Here is a 23447-nt window from a genome sequence, read left to right as displayed (position 1 = left end):
GAAACCTTCTGCAAACTGATGTTTGTATTGCACTGACTCGACTCCGGTGCCGCCGGAATTTTGACATCCATCTCCATGTGCGCGATGCCGATCGTGCCTGGCCAGTATCCCCGACGACAAGACAAGAGACAATTTCGACAATTTACAAGTCGTCCAACGATTGCGACGGAGGTCTTGCAGGAATTTTGCGAGTCCAAATCCCCACCCCCCGTCGCAGGGTGCTCTCCTCGCCCATCAAGGAGCGGACCGCGGATACTCCACTTTGCGTGTCATACAACAGAGACCCTGCGGTCGTGGGGTTGCATGTATTTCTCGTGTTGAATAGTCTAATTTACTAGACGCTGACGTCGATGCTCTTTGTAACACAGGATTTACCCTATAAATGGAAAATAACGCCAAAATGTCAAGGGATCGCCCATTTGTACAACATTCCGCCGCGAATTGTTACGCGCGATGCTAACCGCATGTCGGCAGATTAGTCGAGACGCCCAATATCCTTGCCAAGCCATCCGTTGCGACCCCTCTTGTTCCCAACCTGCCATCTGGCATCTGCTACATACTTCCACTCCCTACGTCGCATTGTGAGTTGCGCCCTCTGCGGCTTGACCTCAACAAACAGCACCCATCATGCTGCCCGTCTCTGCGCTGTCCGCTCTTTTGGCTGCTTCGCTCTCTTTCGACCTCGTCAACGCTCACGGCCACGACGACCACGCCCAACTGCACAAACGCCTGGCTGCCGCCGCCGCCCCTTCATCGCCCGCTGCTGCTGGTGCCGTGGGCACCGGCAGTTACACTGTACCTCCTCTGGCGAGTATTACGTCGGGCATGCCCGCTGGTCCGACCCCGACGCTCGCGACAACCTTTACCCCCGGCGCCGTCCCGAGCCTGTCGGGCGCACCCCCGTTGCCTTCTGCCTGTACGTGCCTCGAATGTCTTGCCATGTCGCATGTCGACGTATTTTTTGCTGACACCCAACGTCGAAAGTCGTGTTCAACGCGGCCGACTGGCCAGCTTTGGACGTAATCCCGCCTACCGGTACGTGTCTCGTCTTCGTTTTTCAGGCGTTTGTCGCTTCGCGTCTGCCGAGCGGCGCTCATCGACAGTGTTGCAGATTCTGCCGAGGTGCAAGAGTGGATGAAGGAGCTCGACGGGGTCGACATTCCCAACATCACCCCTACGGTCGACGGTAGCTGCGCGAACGACGCACAGGCCGCCGCGCAGGCCCAGCAGCGTGGCTGGTGGACGTGCGGTGGTTATACGTCTGGCAACGATATCGTCGCGTGCCCTGACAAGCTCACTTGGGGTGTCAGTTTTGACGACGGTCCGGCCCCATACAGTAAATTGTCTATTCATGATTCGTCGTGTGACCGAGTACTGATTTTTGGCTTCAGCTCCGTAAGCCGCAGAAGTCGGATGATCAGATTGGGGTGTCTGACATTTTGATACAGGAAGCTCCTCAACTACTTGGGCGACCACAAGCTTAGCGCGACGTTCTTCGTTGTTGGCTCGCGTGTGGTCTCGTTCCCTCAGATCCTCATCGCAGAGTACATGGCTGGCCACGAGATTTCCGTTCACACCTGGTCGCACCACGTAGGTTCCGACCCGACATGCAATGGATTTAGCGGTTCCTGACTGCCCATCTATCAGCCCCTCACCGCGATGACCAATGAGCAAATCGTTGCTGAACTCGGCTGGACTCGCAAGGCTATCCAGGCCGTGCTCGGTGTCACCCCGACCACCATGCGCGCGCCCTTCGGCGATATCGGTGAGTAGTAGCTTCACGAACCCGGCGCATTGGTTGCTGATCTACGTCGCTATGGCCAGACAACCGTGTTCGTGCGATCTCGAACGCCATGGGTCTCCGCCCGATCATTTGGACGACCGGCCCTGGCGGTCCCTTCGACACCAATGACTGGCGTGTCGCTGGTGGCCTGCACACCGGCGTCGAGCAGCTCGGCATCTTCGAGAGCTTGCTCGGCAACGCGACTCTCATTGACACCGGGTGGGTGTCATTGCCATAGATAAGCCGGTGAGATGAAAAAGGCTGATGCGTCTGGGATAGTTTCATCGTCCTTGAGCACGATCTATTCGAGATCACCGTCGACCTCGCCGTTGGTTACACCCTCGATGCTGCGCAGTCGCACAACCCCGCGTTCAAGGTGAGCGGTGTTGTCTCAGACGTGCGTATGGAGTCCTCGGAAACGCTAATATTGTCTTGATGTGCATAGCTCGAGTCCATCGGCCGCTGCATGAATTTCGCGCCCAACGACTTGTATAAGGAGACGGCCACGACGGACATAGTCAACTCCAACTCGAGCAGCTCGTCCAACTCGTCTTCGACATCGACCAGCTCCGGGTCCAAGTCCAGCTCTGGGACCAAGTCAACGGGAGCGAGCGGGTCGAAGGCGTCGGGCAACACAACTGGGGCCGCGAGCGACAACGGTGCTGCGGGCCTGCGGTTGCCCTCGACGGTGTTTGCGGGCGTCGTCGCCGCTGCTGTCGCTGCGGTCTTCGCGGGCTTTTTGTAAAAGGTGTCGTCGTCGTCAGGAATGTGGGCCTGGCTCGCAGCCATTACTACAAGCTACTACACACGGCTATAGCTACTGTTTTAGACTTGATACAGAAGAAGCCAATATACCATGGACCTCGACTATCTGGTATATACGTCGAGATCCAATACAGTATTCATTCCTAATTCATGTGGTATGGTCGGAGTGCGATTGTGACAAGCGGTCTCTGAGGGGATTTGGTACGGCCCTTCGAATTGTATACACTGCTCTCGAATCCTACCGTAAAAGAAGACGCGAAGTACGATTGATCAGACAACAGACCAAGGAAGGATGGCCTGACTCGGAGGTTCGATGCGAAACCGGGGCGAGCGGACCATGGAGTAAGCGCCATTGACGAGCGCAGATCGCCGGATGCGATGGGCGAGTACTGCCACCTTCCGCACTGTCCCCTCGTCCATAACATATACCTCGCGAGCTGGCCTTACCTCAATCTCTCAACATTCTTGTGTCTATCAGCTCTTCTCGCTCGCCGTCGACTCTAGCGTTCTGCAGCGCCTCGGACACCACCGATGTCGTCGCTTATCAACACCGTCAGGTCCAGTGCGTCTGCGTTCATGCGTTCTCTCGCGCTCGGGAGCGTGGAGACCAGTATGAGAATCTGACTGGGTGCGGCCTTAATGATCGACAGAGTTCTTGGAGGCGATCCGGTCTGTGAATCCGCCTGGGCGATGGAAGATCCTCGTCGTGGACGAGCACTCGCAGCGCCTGATTGGGTCGGTCTTGAAGCAGTTCGATATATTGGAAGAGAATGTCACGCGTATGTCCCCCTCGTGCATCTCTCGTGCGCTCATAAACGCTTAACGACGCGCTTGCTGCATGTGCCAATCATACACCGTACTCTTCTATCTCGCGATGTTCCTTCTCAACGTTGCTGCTCCGGACGACTTGGTTGACCTCCGACATGCGCCACTTTGCCATGAACCGCCCTTGTCTTGTATCCTGGTCTTCGCCTGTCTTTCCCTCCAGTGATCGAGTCCATCACGAGCAACCGCGAGCCTCAGCAATTTGAGGCGATATACCTCGTCATGTCCACTTCTCAGAACGTGGACAGGATTATCCGAGACTTCTCCAATGGCCAACAACAGTACTCCGCGGCGCATCTGTTCTTCGTTGACGGTATGTGGCTTCTGTCTGTTCATACGGCGGGGCATAGACCTACGGTATAGCCGCATGCGTGACTTGCGAATGTACACCACTCTAGAGCCTGTGTGTTACACTGTCGACCAAGCTGCGCGATGCGGCTGTGGCATAGATCCATGCCCCCAGCCGGGCCTACGTATGCGGCATCTGACATTGGTGGGAAGGCCTGCCGGAGCACCTATTTGAGCGTTTGACGTCTTCGCCCGCCGAGCCATACCTGAAGGCGTTGCAAGAGCTATTCATTAACTTCTGGGGTACGTCGGTGTGTATGTTGCGGTATACTTACAAGACTAATTGGCGAGCATCTAGCGATTGAGGGACAGGCATTCACTGTTCGTAATCCGGGGTCATTTTTCAACATCTACAGCCCGCCACGAAGTGAGACGTCGTTTAAGCCTATGCGCGACCGGCTAGACGAAGAGCTTCGGTTCATGAGCAAGATGGTTGGTATTCGGGCAGCTACCCGTGTACCTGGCAACTTGCTGAACCGCACTTATTAGATCTCGAACGTCTGTCTGACGCTAAACGAATATCCCTACGTCCGCTACTACCTACCTTCGCACCACCAGCCTCTTGGACCTCTGAAGCCGCACGCAAGCACGCGACCACCTCCCCCGCCAGAAGGCAGTGGGCGATGGCGGACCAACCTAGCGCGAGGGGACCAGGCGCGTGCGTACGAGAGCGTAGAAGGCGATTACATTTCGAAGATCCTGGCGTTCATGGTCCAGCAAAACTTGGACGAGTACAAGAAGGCAAACCCTGACTTTCCGAAACCCTCGGACCCGCCACGGCCGCGGGGGACGCTCATCATCACGGATAGGGCGATGGATACCATGGCGCCGTTGCTGCATGAGTTTACGTACCAAGCCATGGCGAACGACCTGCTTCCTATCCAAGACGGGACGTCATACACGTAGGTGTTTTCAGGCACACGCGCGCGTGTGGGTAGATGAGGAGAGGCTCAAGGTTTTTCTGATTGTTATTGAAATGCACAGATACAAGTTCCAGACACAGACGGGTTTGGAAGACAAGACGGCGGCTCTGTCAGATGCTGATAGTGTCTGGACGGAGCTGCGGCACATGCACATGCGCGAGGCGATCGATAAACTTATGGCGGACTTCAACCAGTTCCTCCAGGATAATGCAGGGTTCAAGGGGTGCGTCATAGCGATCTCGATACGGCAGTAGGCGACCGTATGTGTCATTGTTTTCTGACATGTCGCACAGAGAAGGCGCTGCAAATTTGAACGACATGAAGGATATGCTTGCGAACTTGCCGCAATTCCAGGAGCAACGTGACAAGGTGAGAGATACTGGCATTTTTCGCGGCGGTACCCGCAGCCAATACGGCCGCTATGATTGCAGTTCTCCCTCCACTTGAACATGGCTCAGGAGTGTATGGCAATATTCGAGCGCGACAAGCTGCCTGCGGTGGCGAATGTCGAGCAGGTGCGCAGGGTTTCATCGTGTCATTCGGTCTTGCGTTGAGTTCAGACAGAATTGCGCCACTGGTGTCACCGCGGAGGGCAAGGTTCCTAAGACGCTTGTCGAGGAGATGGTGCCTCTCCTTGATAGCCGCGATGTTGTGTACGTGTCATGACGTCGCCGGGTGCTGTTTAACTTGCGCTGACGAGATTGGTTTTCTGTTTGTGGAAATCCGTTCTCGTGACGTTCTCGCGATAGCAACACGAACAAGGTCCGCATTATCGCGCTGTACATCCAGCATCGGGACGGTGTTCCGGACGAGGACCGCCGGAGGTTATACCAGCATGCACGCTTGACACTGGCGGAGCAAGATGCGGTGAACGCGCTCGTACACCTTGGAGTGCGAATAAGTAGGGTACGTGCACGTCACGTATGCGTCGTACCGGGTTCTGTTACTCACGAATGGTATTAGCAAGCGGGCGATAAAGACACGAAGAAGAAGATCAAGCAGAAGCCTAGCAACGAAGAGGAATACGAGCTCTCACGGTACAAGCCGGTGCTACGAACGGTGCTGGAGGTATGACGACATGGAGCACGCCTGAGTAGCGTTTCTGATGATGGGTGCCTTTCAGGAGCACGTTTCGAACAAGCTCGACCCCACACTGTTCCCGTATGTCAAAGACGCGCCATCGGCGGCGCCCACGACGAGCAGCCTGCGCTCGGCTCCGCAAATACAGCCGGCGGTGTCGCTCCGGAGCCAGAAACCGAGTTGGCACAAGGCGACCAGGGGGGCGGGCACACAGAACGACAACCGCCAGCGGATATTGGTGTTCGTCGCCGGCGGCATGACGTACTCGGAAATGCGTGAGGCCTATCTTCTATCGAAATCGCTCAACAAGGAGATCATCATCGGTAAGTAAGCGCCACGTTGCGCGGCGTGCACCTCCATCGTGAGCAGATCAGCTGAATTCGCCGATGCACGCCGGTCCGCGCTGCATGTGCAATCAGGCTCGACGCATGCGCTCACCCCGCGGCAGTTCGTGGACGACCTGAAGGTTCTCGAAATGGGTGGGATCGGGAGCAAGGCGCTGCCCAACGGGCTGGTGGAGACGACCGCGCCCCCGCGATCGGCGCAGGAGATATACGACCAGAAGTACTTCACGCGCGACGCGCCACCGCCGCCGCGCGCGGCCCCTGCACCGACACCCAAGTCGGGGAGCGGGCGGTTGACGAGGCCATCGCCCGCTCCGTCGTTTGGGGGATCGTCGGCGTCGGTAAACACCAATTACAGCAACAGCGGGTCGATTGGGGAGGAGAAGAAGAAGAAACGCGGCTTCCTGCGGTTCTGATGTGGGGGCTGGGGGATCGACGACCTCGGAAATGGCTTGGACGGTACCGCTCGGTGTATGAGTATCTTATTTGTTCGTATATCCCTCAAGATGTAATGGCGGACGGTATACCACGGAGGTGGGAAGATCTGAGGGAGATGGGGGCTGCCACCGACGTCAGAGAATTTTTGTGATGGTGGCTGCCCGCGAGTGGTTTGTCTGCGGGGAGCTGAGCAGGATGGCAAGTGACGGTTTCGACTCGGAGTCGCCCACCGAGCCACAGTCCCGCGCCCAAGCCTCGCGCCGGCGCCTACCGTACCGTACCACTTGCCCGTCGCTCTCGACGTCGTCCCCCACCCCTCTCCCGTCCGCCGCCACTCTGGCCGCCATGGACCGCCCCATGGGTCCCCGCAGGCCCGACAAGCGCAATGCCGCATACGAGTCCATCTTCGGACGCCCGAGCACACAACATCACCAACTCACTCCCGGTCCTCCCCCGCCCGCCCAGTTCCAGCAGCAGTTCCCCCAGCAGCAGCCCAGCAGCCAGCCGTATCCATATTATCCGCAGTATTCCTCCCAGCTCGACCGCAGGACGTCGACAGCCTCCTTTCGACCCTACCAGCAGCAGCAGGTGCCTCCGAACACGTTCAGGCAGTCCTATTACCCAAATTCATCCCCTTCGCCCCCCAACCCCGTTTCTCAACAGCAGGGCTATCAACCCCCAGCTTACTCCCAGCATCAATACGGCTACGCGGGCTCGCTCGCCCCGCCATCCATCGCAAGCCGGGCTCGTTCTATCGGAAGTGCTCCAGGCGTGATTGCACCACTCCCGGAGGAGCCTCCAGACCCCGCTCTCGAGGCCCTCACACGCTCTGGCCTCACCCCCGCACAAGCGTATCAGGCGCAGGTGTACATGAATAACGGCCCCATGGGGCAACAGCAGAGCTGGCTACAGCAACAACAACACCCGCCGCCGCCGCAACACAATCAGCCCCAACCCCCTTCCCCGTCTCCCGCTCGGTCGGCACCGACCCCTGCCTCTCCCTCGCGCCCGGACGGTCCTCGTGGCCCTCGGCCACAGTCTGTGCAGACGATGCCTCCAGCCTTGGACAAGTTTCCGGAACTCCGGATCAACATCGAAGCGGACGATGGGAGGCTGGGACTCGATTTCATTAACGAGACGAGCTTTGGCAACGGTGACGCCTATGGAAGCAAAGGCGGGCCGGAGGCGACGCCCCCGAGCGACCCGACCACGGAGGACGATTCCAGTGAGCTCCCGTACTCGAAGCCGTACCACACTTCCACCCCCAATAGTGTGCGATCGCGCGTGTCGGTCGCGTCTGGCGTAGGAGGGAGCGTAGATCTCAACTCAAGCGTCGGTCATAGCCACCAATCCTCGTCTCGCCCCTATCCTCTTCAACTTGACACTGCCATCGCCTCTGCACAGGCAGCAGGGGTCAGCATCTCTCCCGCATCTTCCACACTCGTTGACGAGCCCACGCAGATGGTCCATGTCGGTCCTGCACACGCTGGTCCTTCTGGGCGTAGGTCCTCGGAGTCTGCGCGGACCCTTCCGGGACAGTTCCAGTTCCAACGTAATCGCAGCATCACCGACCGCTCGCACTCCATGTCTGCTGCGATGACACCACATATCCGGGCTATGATCGAAGCGGGCCGGACAGGGCGGCCGCCTGTCCCGTCGTCCGTAGGCCCCGGGCGCGACTCGCCACATCCACGTCCCCGGAGGACGCCCATTGTCTACCCCGCGCTTCTGTCGCGCGTCGCGGAAGCGTTCAAGGAGCGAATACAGCTTTCCGATAGACTGAAGGACGGGTTGACGTACAAGGACGCGTTCGACGGTCGCGAAGCTGTCGACACCATCGCGTATATTATCAAGACCACGGATCGTAATCTCGCGCTTCTGCTGGGACGTGCGCTGGACGCGCAGAAGTTCTTTCACGCGGTTACGTACGATCACCGATTGCGCGACAGCTCTCACGACCTCTACCAGTTCCGCACAAAGCTCCCAAGTCCGTTCGTCAGTGGGGAGCTCGCTAATATCCACAACGCCCCGCATGAGCACGGAGAAATTCTCAAGGCCCTCGAGACGCCTCAACCTCTCATCGGCGGGGCCGAACCCAGCGACGGAAACAAGGACAAGGAGAGCCCGTCCCCATCTGCGGAGGACGACTCGGAGAAGAAGGACGGCTCGCGTCCGGGGTCACCCACGCCGTCGGTTACACCGGCGTCGCCGACTGCTGGGCGGCCGCGTGCAGGCTCGATTGCGTCGGACGACGTGCCGCTGCCAACAGGGGTGTTCACGCTGCTGACGGATTGCTACTCGCCGACGTGTACGCGGGACCAGCTGTGCTACTCAATCGCGTGCCCGCGGAGATTGGAGCAGCAGGCGCGGTTGAACATGAAGCCGCAGAGGGAGCTCAAGAAGCAGATCAGCAAGGAGAGCTTGGGCGAACTTGTGGTACGCATGCGGTGTCTGTGTTGCTGGGACGCTCACATGGACTATGTTTCTCGATTTGCTGCTGCGTTTGTGCGCGATGGGTGTTGCGCATGTTACAGGAGGCAGGCACGCTGTGGATCCACACGGTCCCTGCGGAGGTCGTTGCGAGCGTGTCGGACGCGGAAAAGAAGCGACAAGAGGCGATCAACGAGGTCATCTATACCGAGCGCGACTTTGTGCGCGACATGGAGTACCTTCGAGACGTGCGTACCCGATCTCCATATATTTTATCGTGACATACTGACAGCTGTCGTTCCTGCAGCTTTGGATGAAACCGCTCAAGGAATCAGATATCATCCCAGAGCCCCGACGACAGGATTTCATCGAGCAAGTGTTCTGGAACATACACGACATCATTGCCGTCAACACGCGCTTGCGGGATGCCCTCAACAAGCGACAGAAGTCGTATGCTGTCGTCGAGCAGATCGGTGACGTTTTGCTCGAGGCAGTGCCGCATTTCCATCCGTTCGTGTCGTATGGTGCCCATCAGCTGTACGGCAAGTACGAGTTTGAGAAGGAAAAGAGCTCCAATCCTGCCTTTGCGCGCTTCGTGGAGGTTCGTAGATCGCATTTACATGCACTGCGGGTGTCAAGCCTTTGGGAGTCCGATTCGCTGATGACGTTGAGCAGGCGACGGAACGTCGGCCGGAGTCAAGAAAGCTGGAACTGAACGGCTACTTGACGAAGCCCACGACGCGTCTGGCGAGGTATCCGCTCTTGCTCGAGGCCGTGCTCAAGCACACGCCCGAGGACAACCCTGACAAGACCGCGCTGCCGAAGGCCATTGAGATCGTCCGCGAGTTCTTGAAAGCCGTCAACGCCGAGACAGGCAAGGCGGAGAACAGGTTCAACCTCCTACAGCTCGATCAGCAGCTTGTGTTCCGTCCCGGTGAACAAGTGGTAAGCTTTATCCTGATATTCTCCAGATCGTATGATACAAAGACATATCCCGCAGGACCTACGACTGAAAGAGGAGGGTCGCGAGCTGATCTACAAGGGCGCGCTGAAGAAGCGTGGCAACGCCCAGGGCGACAGCGGAGACCTCATGGTGTTCTTGTTCGATCACGCTCTCCTCATGGTCAAGCCGAAGAGCAAAGTGGAGCAGTACAAGGTGTACCGACGGGTAGGTCGTTTCATCCACCCCGTCAGCGCATGTGATTTTGAACTCGGGACAGCCCATACCGCTCGAGCTCCTGCTTGTATCAGCACCTGATGACTACGCAGTGGCGAAGCCAATGAACGCCCGCCAAAAGCAGCTGATCAAGAACTCACCACATGCGCCCGTCGTACCGGTGAAGGACGCGAAGGGCGGCTTCTCCATAACGTTCGTGCATCTCGGTCGCAAGTACTACCAGATCACGTTGTGGGCAAGCACGTATGTCAGCCAGCGGAAATGGGTTGAGCACATCCAGAAGCAGCAGGACGCCATGCGCGAGCGCAGCAACGTGTTCGAGACGGTGACTATCAACGAAGGCTTCTTCGTTGGTGTGAACCGGGTCAACTGCGCCGCTCCTTTCTGTCAGTTAATTCCCTACGTTCTTGACGGCCTTCTCAACTGATTGTTTGTGTAGATCAAGGGAGAAAAGCCGTATACGGTACCGATGATGGAGTCTACCTGTCGAATCTAATGGAGCGCAATCGAGAACCTGTGAAGGTCCTTGCACTGAAGGACGTAGCTCAGCTCGACGTGCTGGAGGAGTATCAGCTCTTGATTGTGTTGTCAGGTAAACTTGTCGATCCGACGTCCTGTTGCGTCTTCTTCTGACTCGTTTGGGCAGAACGACAAGTCATCACGTTTCCGCTCGACGCCCTCGACCCGATGGATCCCTTGGCTGGTCTAAAGCGTGCGAAGAGGATAGCGTCGCACATATCCTTCTTCAAAGCAGGTGTCTGTTTAGGGAAGACCCTCGTTTGCGTCGTCAAGTCCAGTCCTCTATCCAGTACCATCAAGACGCTAGAGCCAATCGACCAGCAAGTCCGCGGCAGGGCGAAACCGACATTCAAGAAACTGCTGCAGGGCGGCAACGACACCCTTCGCGTATTCAAGGCGCGTACTGCTTCAAGTCAAAGGGTACTCGGTGCTGACACGATCATACAGGAGTTCTACATCCCGCTACAATCGAGCTCAATACACTTCTTGAAGACTAAGTTATGTGTCGGATGTACGAACGGCTTCGAGATCGTCGACCTCGAGACCTTGGATACTCAAGGTCTACTTGACCCGGCTGACGCTTCCCTGGAGTTCGTCCACAAGAGGGAGAACCTCAAACCACTCGCTATCTATCGAATAGACAACGAGTTCCTTCTCTGCTATGATGGTGATTCTAGCCTTTCCCCTTCGATCGGGAGTAGCAGCTGATCGTTCATCCTAGAATTTGCCTTTTATGTCAACAAGACCGGTTGGCGCTCAAGAAAGGACTTCATGGTCTATTGGGAGGGGTCACCGACGGGCTTCGGTACGTAATGTTCATTGGCGCTACGAGGATGCAAGTTGCCTGACATCCGACTAGCTTTGCACTATCCCTACGTGCTCGCTTTCGAACCGACCTTCGTCGAGATCCGGCATGTGGAGACAGGGTCTATGTCGCAAATCATCCAGGGCAACAACCTCCGCTGCCTGTTCGCAGACACCCCGCCGTCCACGACGAACTCCTCGAGCAACTATTACAGCCCCTACCAGGTGCAGCAGCTGGGATACGGAGGCTACAATCCCTATGCACAGGACTCCCGTACCTCCATGAGCTCGAATGGTTATGGGTCACCAGGGCAGTACCCCAACCCCTATATGCCTCGGCCTCCCCTTGGCGACGGGCGAGACGAGATCCTCATGGTCTCCGACGACCGTGTCATGCGACTGCAGATGACGCAGACGGCGCGGGCAGCGTTGCACCTGATGTAGCAATGGCCCGTCTGGCAGATGCGCATTGTGTTTTCAATTCCGAGACGGCATCCCACGTTCACGACGTCATGACAACCTGTTGTATAGTGCTTCCCTCCCCTCACCTCATCTAACAGTCTCATTTCACCTTGCTGTTGATCGCCAACCCGCACGCACGATGCCCGCATGTCCCCGCCCACCTGCTTTCCGCGCATCGGCCCCGTCTGCCGTCCTTAGTCTCCTTGCCTTCGTTTTCCGTGGTACCCCTCTACCTTTCATCCTTTATCCCTCCGAGTGGTGCGCTGCCATCGTCCCCCCCAGTCTTGAAGCCTCAAGTGTGATGTTGATGTTTTGTCCCCTCATCCTTTCTCAGCTCTACGTGCATAGCATATATATCCTAACTGCATTTGTATCCCCGAGACTCCCATTGTCATAATAAGCTTAGCTAACGTATACACTCGAGCATAGAAGCCAAGCTTTATCTGCGCGTAGTCGGAAGCGCATGCGGTCATGTCCGGCGGCGAAGCAAAGGTGATGGCTTGGGTTTCTATCATAGTACGACTCTCTGTGAAGTTGGTGCGTGTCTAGCTGCCATGGTTTGCAGGGATCGATTTCCCTGACCTCCGCTAATCAGTTTGCTCGCTCGAGTGCGCGGGGGTAGTTGTCTCAAATTGGTTCTCCTGAACGCGTGAGGGACAAGCTTGCCGTGTCAAGAGTGCCCTATAATCGATGAATCCAAGGTGCTAGTGCTGTACACGGAAACCGCCATACAACGTGCTAACATATACGATGTCGTCGTGTGTGCATACAACACTCAGCTAAGGGAGCCTTCCAAGCGTTTCGGCACACCGCATTCCTGATCAACTATTTCAATCGTCAAAGCAATTAGAGTCTGAGCTACTCTTCCTGCTTCGTCTCGAGTTCTTCATCTCTATTCATGCCATCACTACTGGCATCCTGTGGGTCCACATCCTGCGAGAAGTAGTCGTCTGCATCGATGGGAGCTCCAATGGATCCAGCCACTCGGTTGAAGATGATAGAGGTGTTATGGGTCGTTGCAAATGCATGCGAAGAGCCACCGCCGATAGCACGGAGATTGGCGCCCTGCAAGTGTAAGAGAAAGCGCGAGATGAGGATTGCAGATAGTCTAGGCGTTGGCATTCATGGAGGTGACGTGCAAGTTCTGGTGGTCAAGATATGGTTCAAGGACGGATACATCAATGATCACATACGGGACTGTGAATTGGGTAACGTTGCTGGTGCTCTGTAGGAAGTTGACATCGAGCTGTCCGGCATGAGTATGTCAGTATTGATGATATAGTGGGTTCTGAGCTTACCGAGACCACCGTAAACGTCAGGTGCAAGGTGTTCAATACAGCCAGAATTCTAGAGAAAACGCTACATGAGAAGTGGTAAGCTCAAATGGGGCGGAACGTACATGAAATAGACGGTTCCTGAGCTCATGTACATCAGCATTCACGTTGTGCTTGAGTTTGGCGCAGGCTATGAGCTCACCGTCAACCAGAAGCACATCTGAGATGGTTCCCTTGAATGCACGCGGCTGACGAATGTCACGGCGTCGAGACAAAGTATACCATGTTACACCAATGGCGATGCAGTCTGCCGCGATGAGGCATGAACGTGCCATGATGGTCTCTATAATGATCAGCTATAAGGGAGAAGTTGAGGTTGTCACGGGTACGTGGCCTACTTCTGGAGATCAATAGTCAGCTTCGGTCTAGCATTCAATCACAGATCGCGAACGAAGCACTACATTTTCACCCAAAGCACGGGAGTCTGATCCACGAGTACACAACCGAAGGGGAAGATGATCTCGCCGGTCAAACCAAAGGCGAAGTCAACCTGTGGATGGATGCATTAGAATATATGGAGATTGACATCTGCAAGGGGAATGTGTTACGAAGTTGACTCCAAGAGGCACGGTCGATAAAATGGCTGCGGCAGATGCAAGGAGCAAGCTCTTGCGAAGCGCATATACACGTATGCCGGTGAACGCTAGGAATTCGGATGTTGCGATCCGTGAGTATTGGAGATAGGAACGCAACGGCCTGCTGTATCTCTCACCTGGAAGAACCAGAAGAAGTAGATAATCGATGGCAGCCAGCCCTTTCCCCGAGGCGACGCAGCTACGCGTGGACACATGAAAGCGAATTCCGCAGACCGAACCAAGAAGAGTGAAGCAAAATTAACTAACCTCTGAGAGGTAGAAGTGTCAGTAGGTTCTAAATGGACCGGAACGATCGTGGAATGGAATGGGTACATACTACATCTGATATCTTGAAGTAGCTGGTAATGCTCCATACCATGAAGAACGTCGTGATGTACTTGTTCAGCCAGAACAGGATCGCCGCGCCTGTCAATTTCTTTCCCCAAAAGCATTGTATCTCGTCCCCGGTGGTGATCAAAGCATCGTACAGGAACAACACTGCAGAAACAGACGAATGAGTATCCCGATAATGCGTTCGGGCGGGTGTGTTTCACCTGTCCCTGCAAAAAAGCAATTATTGGCCACAACACTACCGGTTGCACCGATGTTTGTGAGTGATATTCGCTTCGTAAGAGGCAACAGAAGGCAACCAACTTGCTAGCAAAATCGGCAACGAATTGCGGGTCCGCCAATGCAGACATGTCGATTGAGGAGTTGGGGTATTGCGTGGTGTAGACTCCTGGGCAGGGAGCGTTGCCCGGAATGACTCGTGGGGTCGAGACATTTGTACGCCAGCCTACAGAGAATCAAGGGTATTTCCAGGAGACGTGCATCCATCTCATCATGATCAGAAGAGCCCATGCCCAACTGGTTCGCCCGTGCTATTGTAGTCGCGGTGAGAACAACTGTTCAGTGCCAAGCGTGCAGTAACTTAAGGCCCGAGATCGTGTATTTGCTCCCTGAACCTTTGTGATTTCTTACGGATGGTTGTCAAATGTGTTTATGAAGATAGATGAGCATCGAGTGAACCCTTGGACTCACCACATCGCTGTACGAGCTCCTTCATGCTCGCGAGTAGGCCCTCACGGTGCACGAACGCGCTAGGACAAGTCTCTATCACGGTGCCCCTACTCATTTCCATCTTCCTCGAAGATTGATGTCAAGGGCGAGTCCCGAACCTAAAAATTGCTCATCATGAGTAGGGCATTCGCAGGTCAAGGGGAGTCACAACGAATGGGAGCGAGACTATAGAAAGAACGACCCCAGTATGTTAGTGAGAGAGAACAATGCAGAAGGACCATAGGCTCACTGACAACAGGCAAATATAGCACGAGGCGGGGCATGTGGGAGGAAATGTAACGGTATGCGATAACTGGAGGGTGAGGTTACGGGCGTGCTTGGTATATATGGTACTGTGATCCCGCGAGTGCCAAGAAGCTCCTCGGGATTGTGTAAGTAACGGAGGAATAGAAGAAGTCGGCATGGGCAAGCAATGCCATCTAGGGCCATAGTGGCAGTTGCAGAGGAGCGAAGTCATAGATAGCCATGAGAAGTTCAGCGGCGGGCAAGTCCATGTGTGACAGACTAACATCAGAGATCGCCGAAATAGCTTGGAAGCCATAGTGTTGGGAGTAACCGAGCACTTGTAGTCATTCTCCACGATTCCCGCGCGAAACCGCGAACAAGGGAGAGCACGATCAATTCGTCCCCTGCGCGATCTTCACTTGCTCTTCCAGCTACTCCTATCGGCGGTCAAATCCCTCACGGGGCGTCGTATCACGCCTCTACGCACACTACGAAGTTTCAGCGAGAGGACAACACCGAGATCTGGAGGGAACTCACGCATTGTTGAATAGTACTATGAAGTGCGTCCTCCTTTTCAAGGAAATTTTCGGCGGCTTGGCGCACCGACGCGATGCTGCCCAAAACCAGATGTTGAACGCGGTGAGCCTCCATCCCTGTTCCCTGCTTCGGCGGCTCAACGGCCGCGGTTTCCCCCTTGCACGCGGCCATGCAGACCTTCGCACTGTGTTGCAGCAGCCCCTTGATGTTCCCGTAGCTGACCCCGTTGTTACGGCTCATATGCATGTAATCGGAGCACCGCGAACTCGGTATGACTGTAGATCGAAAGATGGTAAACTGCAAGAGGGTACGTAGTGCAAAGCATAAGCTTCGCTGACTGGTCAATGATCCATTCCGGGCCGAATGTGAGGCTGGGTGGAAAAGCAGTCTCAGCGAGTCCTCGATAGTGAAGTAAAGCTCTTCTACAGCGTTCTCCTTCGGAGAGAGTTAGGCAGTAAGCGAAGGGCTAGGCCGTCGAGGTTTGAAAGGGAATTGGGGGAGGCGAGGTCAGGATCGACACGCGGACGCGGACGCGGACGAGCCGTATCTTGCGAGGAGGGCGATCGCAGCGCTGCAAATTCGCTCGCCGACTCTGCAAACGGTACCATTGTTGCGTAGCGGACCTCTTCCCCTTACGCAAAGCGTTTGAGGTCGAGAACATGCTGACCACTGCGGCGTGTCGTGAACAGCGACGGTCGTGTCTATTCCCAGTCAATCTGGGAAGAGAACATTGCCCTGAACGCGTGGCCTTGAGATCAGCACGCATCAGCATGCATATGGCATGCGCGCGCAGCGGGTTGCTAGCAGTGGAAATGGAGGGCGCGGAGAATCACGAAACGACAGGACCTTCGAGACTTACCGGACTCGGAGAGGGGACTATTTATGCGCCCCCTGATGCTGTGGCTGCCGGTTTTTACCGATCTCCACACGTGTTGGCTAAGCTTGAGGTTCTTGTTCATTTGAAAGACGTTGCGGGATAGCCTTCAACTTGAAGAACTGCGCGAGTGAAGCCAGAGATGTCTGCGGCGTTGGTGTCTGAACCTCTCTGCAGGATACCAGCCATGAGAGTACGAGTCTTTGCATTGCTGATCTTCTTTGCGCACGTAATGCGCGCTATGGGCGAGCTCATGATGGGTAGAAGCGACAATGGCACTTCAATGTCAGAAGCGATGGCGCGAAAGGCAGATTGAACAAGAAAACAAAAGGGCCTAGCCGGGAATTAACCCTTGACCTCCTCCAAATGCACAGAGGCCCTAAGAAGGAATCATACTACTAGACCACCAGGCCTATATGGGCGCTTCCGTTGATGTTGGAATTGGTAAGATTGGCCGTGCGCACAACCAACTACATCACGTGCCCAGAACTGTCACGCTCGGCCCTGTTTTGGCGGGGAGAAATGTTTGGAAAACTATAGGCTCGAGAGTGAGCCCCTGCCTCAAAAATCTAAAACCTGAGAACTGTAGTTTTATAGTGTCCCTAGACTTCTCAGGTTCTCGATTTTCTGTTTTGCTTCTCTGGACAAAGTAGATAGACATCGGCTGTTTGCGATCCTTACGGCGCTAAACATATGTACGAATCGGGAACTATCCAATAAAGGGAAAATATCATTCCAGCTGGCAGCGCACATACACCCTCACCTCGCATCATGCCCAAACAAAAGCTACGGAACAGCAACTCAATTACAAACCTAGGGGAGCATGCACAGAAGAAACCGAGGGAACAGTTATTGCGGACCCGAGGCGCGGGAAACAAGGAGAACGTGCCGCCGTCGACACCAGAGGTGCGCTTCCCCGATAGGGTGAAGCATGCAGGCTTTTTGACAGCACACGAAATAGCACCGTTCCCATAGACCTTCCGAAAGTCCGATCGAAGCCCTTGACAGGCGGCGAGAACAAGTTCTGCAAACATATCAATCATTCAGTCAAGCTGTCACCAACATGTCAAGGCCCACTGCACTCAATTTCTCCGTTTGCGAAAGTCCTTCCATTTTGAGGCCCTCCCCAGCTGCGACTCTACCGAGAGAATCTCTGTCTGGAGTAGCGCAAGGTCAGTTGTGTAACACATTTCATGCATGATAGCGGCATACATACATGTGAGTTTTGTAGTGTCGATGCTGCAAGAGCCGGAAGAATCGAGCGCGCTTCTACAGCACCTCGCAACCTATTCCCCAGTACCCAACGTCTCACAACCTGCTTCGAGCTTTAGGCCTCCGCCATCTGTGGAGGAGGCGTGCTCAGCTCTAAAGGATCTCAAACAGCTCATCCGCCCACCTCGGAAGCACAGCCGGGGTGCAGGCCATTTTGTGGCTGGTGACGACCGCCTGCTGTCTCGTCTGTGGCAAATGCAGATGTTTCTGACAGACTACGTCAGGAGTGGTGATTCAAAGCAATGGGGGGCGCTCTCACTCAGGACTGCAGTGCGTTGGGAGAAGGGAATACATACCGCTCGATCCTTGCGCACCTGGACACGCGCGTTCTTGACAGACCGGCACGAGCTCCCACTGACCCCCGAGAACACATGGACGAAATCTCTTCTCGAAAAACGGCCAGATCTGAAAGAGGCGATTGGCGAGCACTTGCAAAGTGTTGGCAAATATGTTCGAGCACTGGACATTGTCGACTTCATGGCTCTCCCTGCTAATCAAGTGAAGTATGGACTTGCCAAGCCGATTTCGCTCTCGCAGGCCCAAGTTTGGATGCGGCATCTAGACTACCGCTGGACCAAGACTCCGAACGGACAATTCGTTGATGGCCATGAACGTGCAGATGTTGTCGAGTACCGGCAGTCTAGGTTCCTACCCGCAATTGCCGACTACGACCATTTCGCACGTCAGTGGAACAAGGACGGAACAGAGGTTTCACTACCAGACGACTCACCTCGCCCTCGTAACCGCCGTGTCATCTACTGGCATCATGATGAGTCCGTCTTCTATGCTCATGACCGCCGTACTCGCCGCTGGGTTCACAAGTCAGAGAAGGCAGTACCACGAGCAAAGGGAGAGGGCGCATCTCTTATGGTCGCCGACTTTGTCTCTGCTGAGCACGGCTGGTTGCGGTCTCCTGATGGAAAGGAGTCAGCACGAGTCCTGTTCCGACCAGGGAAGAATCGGGACGGCTACTTTACACACGAAGAGATTCTCGCGCATGCCACCACCGCAATAGACATCCTCTCGCAACATTACCCTGATGAGCAACATGTTTTCATCTTCGACAATGCACCTACTCACCTGAAACGTGCTGCCGATGCGCTCTCTGCCAGGAAGATGTCCCTACACCCAACTAAACCCGGCAAACCAGTTTTCGGGGTGGACCAGATGTCGAACTGTTGAACTTGGACTTATCCGGTCCGGACTACACGAGGCTATGCGTCTCCTAGCGCTTAGCTGTAGTCGCTTATGTAGTATGTTACCATATTTGGGACTCTCTGCTCGTGTACTATAGCTATGCTTCCGGACTCTTCTGGTACTGTCTAGGACAATCCGTACTACTCCAGAACGGTCTAGACAGGTCTATGCCTTACTCATCTCTTACTCATCCTATGGTGCGATACGTCGCAATTCTTTCGTCGTTGTATTATTCATCGCACTATGGTACATGTGACTAACCACTCTTTGATTAGTCATGGACTCTTCTCTGTAGTATATAGAGACTTCAGATTGCGTCCTCCCTCTTCAGTCTTTCGTTACTGACTGAAGAGTGAGTACTTCATTACCTCTACCTCTAACTTGTAGTTACTTACTTAACCTTTGTAGTCTTGCTTCGACTCTAGGTACAGTTGGTTACTGCAATATAGTCTTTCGTTACTGACTGAAGATCTTGCTTCGACTCTAGTTGGTTACTGCAATATAGTCTTTCGTTACTGACTGAAGATCTTGCTTCGACTCTAGTCGGATCTAATCCTTGTCTTCACAGCCCCGAGTTTATCACGAACGATGCGAACGGGAACAAGCACAAGAGGAGGGTCCCCATGGCAGACGGCTGGTTCGAAGGGAAGCCGCAGTCGCTCTATTTTGAGCCCGGACACCCACGCGCAGGCGTCTTCAAGGGAATGGCACAAATCTTGACAGAGCGTGGGTATAATCTCACGGGCCTTCCGAGGGAGTGCACTGGATTCAAGTGCAAGCCCCCTGCCCTGTCCTGCTGTGTCCGACGGCTCCTGTTCAACGAGCCAGACTTCCGGGATGTCGAGACACTGCTTGAGACCCACTGCCGGTCTCGTGGTTTTGATATCATTTACCTGCCAAAGTTCCATTGTGAGCTCAATTGCATTGAACAGTGCTGGGGATTTTCGAAGCGCAAGTATCGTGAAATGCCGTCATCTTCGGCAGAAGCAGACCTCGAAAGGAATGTTCTTGCTGCGCTGGACTCTATTCCGCTGGTGACGATCCGAAGGTCAGTTTCCATTTTTAGCTCATAGGGCGCTTACTGAGCCTCTTTTGGTGCAGGTTCTATACTCGGGCCCACCGCTTCATGGACGCATATCGTCGTGGTCTCAACGGGAAGCAGGCAGCTTGGGCAGCCAAGAAGTATCACAGCCATCGTGTCCTTCCGAATAACATCCTCGAGGAGCTTGACCGGGAAGGCATCACTTCAGAGGACTGATATCTCATCCTCTAGGCCTGTTTTCGATCCTTGCCACGTTTTCATTTACTCATTTATTGTCTATACTATTCCCCTCTACATCTGTACCTCTATCTTCCTCCCAACCGCTGTGGACGTGTCTGTGCAATCCCTAGAGTCTTGCCGACGTAAATCGCCATATTAATTGGCTTGACGCCGTACTCACGTGCTTCGTAACGCTGTGACATAGTAGTTGGTTGTGCGCGCGGCCAATCTTAAGGCTCTCAGGTGGTCCATTGAGCGCCCAGAGGAGATTTAAGTAGCTGAGTACACGACGCCGAGAGGCCCACTCGTATCCTTATAGGCGCATGAAAAGGACAAAGTGCGTGCCTAGGTACTCTATCGAAGGAACTGAGCTCGTAGTGCTACTTGAGCTTGCACCTGTGGTAGAATGATATTGAAGTTCACGAACTCAAAAGGCCCGGGAGGTGCTCCTCAATATACTCTACTACTGCGTCTGGTCCCTTCTCTGCTTGGAGTCCTTGAGGAATACTAAACGTCTTGATTCCTGGGATAGTCGCATTCGCGATGTTCACGATCTCCTGCGATAATCATGCGTGGTGGTCAAGTGATAATAACAACGTCGCCGTGACATACATGTGCTTGCTCGGGCGTCCACATCGACGCAGTGAACTGTCGACTGTGAATGACGTAGTCCCCGCGTACTGCTAGTGGATGTACTAGGCTTACTAGCAAGTCGGGCTGCTCCCTCTCGAGTGTCTCCTTGACATTCTCTATCGCTGTAGGATGCCACCGATGGCCATCAGGCACCAATTCAGACGGTAGATATGCGCTAGTTTTGCTTACTTTCCACATTGGCGACGTGTACGATCGTGAATCTGTCTTTGACATCTTCCACGACACGTCCAATGAGCCGCTTGGCCCGTTCCGGTACGGTGTTTACTGTGACGAGCTTGTGCGACTTGCCTGGCATCGCGGTCGTAGTCTGAGACAGTGAGAAGCGGGGCGTCTGTCATTGTGTGTGGATGCTTTTATATTAGGGTACGGCTGGGAAAAGATTCACCCATCCGTGGACCCACTCGACTATCTCGGACGTGGACAAGGACAAGGAGCAGAGTGAGCACTTAGCCGTGCTCGACAATTTCACCGGTTCACCCTTCCATGCAACACGGGTAGCAGCCGAACTGGCAGGACAGAAGAGGAGTAAAGAGGGAGATACATCCCTATCTCTGCAAGGTGGGTTTTCATAGCGGCGGATACGCGTTCAGTTAGTTTGACAGCTCAGGCTTGTCTACCAGACTTCGCGGTTTCCGGATGGCTCGAGGTCAGCAACACTGCATCTTGGCGCAGGTTTGCCAGTGTGTGGGCAAAGTCGAGATCTGAGTGCATTGTCTGTGATCGCTCCGTCGCCGACGTATTGGGCTGACGCAACGTAGGCGCGAGTGCAACACAGTTCACCTCCATGAAACGCTTCGTATCTTTGGTCCCTGCTACAGTTCAGCTCGAAGACCGTCCAAGGTAAACGCCGTCACATCAGAATACACGTGCATATACGTACATCGCTACAAAGAACAGCCTTCCGCCGACAAAGTTACTCAGCATCGAACACCAAAACACGAACCTCGATCGACTGCCTATGCGGCGCATCCTTCGGGCTCCCCGCGTCCGGGAACGCCGTGTGCGGCGTCAGCCGCGCCCTGTCCGTCTCCGAGTCGAAGCACTTGATCAGCGTCACCTCGTCAGGCGTCTGCCCGCCCAGGTAGTACCATTCCAGCCCGGGGGTGTACCGCACGCTGTACGTGTACCCGGTGCGGTGCGGGTAGTGCAGCGCGACCGGGACGAGGTTCGCGTGGTCGAGCGTGCGCCAGTCCGCGACCGCGAGCGGGTGGTGCGCGACGGGGTGCGCGATCGGCCGCCAGACGTTGATGATGCGCACGCGCGACTTGAGCAGCCGGTCGGCCTCGTCGGGGAGGTGGTACTTGACGCGCTCGATCGAGGCCTCGTACGTTTGGTCGATGTGGACGAGCTCCTGCGGAGGGGTCGGGCGGCACTGTCAGTCTTGCACCCGACGAATCGTCAAGCGAGTGTGCTCACAGCGGGGCCACGCTTCTTGGGGTCCCTCTGGTCCTCCGAGTTGGCGCTGCGCCTGGACGAGGACGCATGTCAACATTGTCCATCAGTGAGGTGGTGCACTGACGAACCTGACAGTATGGTCGAAGATGAAGACACGCTTCGCGCCCGCAACCTCCTTCAGGAGCCGCTCGACCTCGGGGTAGTACTTCTCCTTGATGATCTCGTCGTCGGTCAAGTCCTTTTCGACGCTCGGCCAGTGCACCCACTGGAACCCGTTTTTGTCGAGCGAGAACTCGGCCTCGCGGCCGCGGGCGTCGTGCACGACGGCGGGGTGGGGCTCCTTGCCAACATTGGTCTGGGGCTTGCCCTCGACAGCGTAGGCATAGCTGTGTGGGGGCTCATCGGTGAGGGGCTTGTAGTAGTTCAACGTCGTCGGGACGTCGCGAGGCGCGAGGACTGAGGCGATCGCCATTGTGTCGGTGACGGTAATGTGGTCTTAGATATGGTAGTTGGACGTGCGAGCGGGTTTACGCTGACGGGCTGAAGACTAGAGAACGATGACCTGGGGATTATATACTTTCCACTGACTAAGATCTCTCATAGTGCTCCGTACTGCGGGCTGGTATATAGAGCGTCAATGAGCCAATACGGAAGGGAGGTGGCGCAATTCACAATTCACCTGTCTCCTTTGGGTATGTCCGAAAATGCTCGGGGTTTAACTGGATAGATAGGATGAATAAGCCGTTGTTCACGGGGTGCACCGTAAGGGCTGAATGTACTTATATGTATATCGTTGCAGAGATACTGCAACATCCCGAGTCTGCAATATGGCTTGCAATTCTGGACCGCTTGTTCGCACGACTAGCCTCATAGGAGACCAGCATATCTGTGAAAGGCTCAGTCGATCACGCTCGCCACGTACCGACTGCTAACACTAGTACGAAGCAGCCATAACTTCCTGTGTAGCATTTCATGCGCCCAGCATGGTGATAACCTGACACTTCTCCGACTGCTATTGCGACGACAAGCCTTAGTCAGCACTCGCACACCAACAAGTACTGCCCACTACCAGCTGATTCGAACGTAGACTTGAAGACAGAGGCCGGACGATTGCAAAGCACAGCTGAGAACGCCCCAGCCGAATA

The 23447-nt window shown here is 55.1% G+C and overlaps 8 protein-coding genes across 8 annotated transcripts in view; 4 read left to right on the top strand and 4 right to left on the bottom strand.

Annotated features, from left to right (window-relative positions):
• Nucleotides 1-305: 305 nt before the first annotated feature.
• DICSQDRAFT_89741 (uncharacterized protein) lies at nt 306-2777 on the top strand. The gene is made up of 9 exons (XM_007368104.1): nt 306-421; nt 475-916; nt 985-1035; nt 1112-1343; nt 1449-1590; nt 1648-1765; nt 1825-2002; nt 2063-2159; nt 2229-2777. The coding sequence occupies exons 2-9, from the start codon at nt 628-630 to the stop codon at nt 2526-2528; spliced, it is 1407 nt and encodes a 468-aa protein (XP_007368166.1). The 5' UTR covers nt 306-421; nt 475-627; the 3' UTR covers nt 2529-2777.
• Nucleotides 2778-3079: 302 nt separating this feature from the next.
• Nucleotides 3080-6484, top strand: DICSQDRAFT_65857 (Sec1-like protein; the record flags this gene model as incomplete). Its single annotated transcript, XM_007368103.1, has 14 exons — nt 3080-3110; nt 3199-3327; nt 3537-3686; nt 3875-3964; nt 4020-4153; nt 4211-4623; nt 4706-4867; nt 4938-5013; nt 5076-5159; nt 5209-5297; nt 5394-5554; nt 5612-5712; nt 5768-6047; nt 6144-6484. 14 exons carry the CDS (start codon nt 3080-3082, stop codon nt 6482-6484), a joined length of 2241 nt encoding a protein of 746 aa, XP_007368165.1.
• Nucleotides 6485-6851: 367 nt separating this feature from the next.
• On the top strand, nt 6852-12342 carry DICSQDRAFT_156433 (CNH-domain-containing protein; the record flags this gene model as incomplete). The annotated part of the gene is made up of 11 exons (XM_007368102.1): nt 6852-8942; nt 9041-9184; nt 9244-9537; nt 9612-9881; nt 9937-10104; nt 10157-10499; nt 10553-10705; nt 10760-11028; nt 11080-11299; nt 11354-11437; nt 11492-12342. 11 exons carry the CDS (start codon nt 6852-6854, stop codon nt 11878-11880), a joined length of 4425 nt encoding a protein of 1474 aa, XP_007368164.1. The 3' UTR covers nt 11881-12342.
• A 1817-nt stretch (nt 12343-14159) lies between these two features.
• Nucleotides 14160-14312, bottom strand: DICSQDRAFT_42484 (uncharacterized protein; the record flags this gene model as incomplete). The annotated part of the gene is made up of 1 exon (XM_007368101.1): nt 14160-14312. A coding segment is annotated over one exon (153 nt), but the record flags the coding sequence as incomplete, so codon positions are not given.
• Nucleotides 14313-15199: 887 nt separating this feature from the next.
• DICSQDRAFT_138793 (uncharacterized protein) lies at nt 15200-15884 on the bottom strand. Its single transcript, XM_007368100.1, has 2 exons — nt 15650-15884; nt 15200-15600 (listed from the first exon to the last, which is right to left on the bottom strand). Exons 1-2 carry the CDS (start codon nt 15818-15820, stop codon nt 15592-15594), a joined length of 180 nt encoding a protein of 59 aa, XP_007368162.1. The 5' UTR covers nt 15821-15884; the 3' UTR covers nt 15200-15591.
• A 2112-nt stretch (nt 15885-17996) lies between these two features.
• DICSQDRAFT_65812 (uncharacterized protein) lies at nt 17997-20250 on the top strand (the record flags this gene model as incomplete). The annotated part of the gene is made up of 3 exons (XM_007368099.1): nt 17997-18964; nt 19561-20040; nt 20094-20250. 3 exons carry the CDS (start codon nt 17997-17999, stop codon nt 20248-20250), a joined length of 1605 nt encoding a protein of 534 aa, XP_007368161.1.
• A 422-nt stretch (nt 20251-20672) lies between these two features.
• DICSQDRAFT_65769 (uncharacterized protein) lies at nt 20673-21202 on the bottom strand (the record flags this gene model as incomplete). The annotated part of the gene is made up of 4 exons (XM_007368098.1): nt 20673-20810; nt 20866-20901; nt 20959-21008; nt 21076-21202. 4 exons carry the CDS (start codon nt 21200-21202, stop codon nt 20673-20675), a joined length of 351 nt encoding a protein of 116 aa, XP_007368160.1.
• A 602-nt stretch (nt 21203-21804) lies between these two features.
• DICSQDRAFT_182138 (uncharacterized protein) overlaps nt 21805-23447 on the bottom strand; it is a 4147-nt gene continuing 2504 nt past the window's right edge. Inside the window, exons 5-9 of the mRNA XM_007368097.1 lie at nt 23082-23296; nt 22982-23021; nt 22431-22921; nt 22324-22375; nt 21805-22258 (exon numbers count right to left, since the gene is read on the bottom strand). Coding sequence (XP_007368159.1) covers nt 21821-22258; nt 22324-22375; nt 22431-22774 — 834 coding nt within the window. The 5' untranslated portion in view covers nt 22775-22921; nt 22982-23021; nt 23082-23296 and the 3' untranslated portion in view covers nt 21805-21820. The remainder of the gene's footprint in view (nt 22259-22323; nt 22376-22430; nt 22922-22981; nt 23022-23081; nt 23297-23447) is intronic.

Source organism: Dichomitus squalens (genome assembly GCF_000275845.1).
Source record: "Dichomitus squalens LYAD-421 SS1 unplaced genomic scaffold DICSQscaffold_32, whole genome shotgun sequence".
Lineage (NCBI taxonomy): Eukaryota > Fungi > Basidiomycota > Agaricomycetes > Polyporales > Polyporaceae > Dichomitus > Dichomitus squalens.
This window is presented reverse-complemented; position numbering and strand designations above follow the sequence as displayed.

What these genes read in the sequence shown, in the direction of transcription:
- DICSQDRAFT_89741 (XM_007368104.1), top strand. Translation starts at nt 628, where the DNA reads ATGCTGCCCGTCTCTGCGCTGTCCGCTCTTTTGGCTGCTTCGCTCTCT. An exon ending in CGCGCCCTTCGGCGATATCG is followed by an intron (nt 1,766 to 1,824) that starts GTGAGTAGTAGC and finishes CGCTATGGCCAG; the next exon opens with ACAACCGTGTTCGTGCGATC. An exon ending in CGCACAACCCCGCGTTCAAG is followed by an intron (nt 2,160 to 2,228) that starts GTGAGCGGTGTT and finishes TGATGTGCATAG; the next exon opens with CTCGAGTCCATCGGCCGCTG.
- DICSQDRAFT_138793 (XM_007368100.1), bottom strand. Translation starts at nt 15,820, where the DNA reads ATGGCCGCGTGCAAGGGGGAAACCGCGGCCGTTGAGCCGCCGAAGCAG.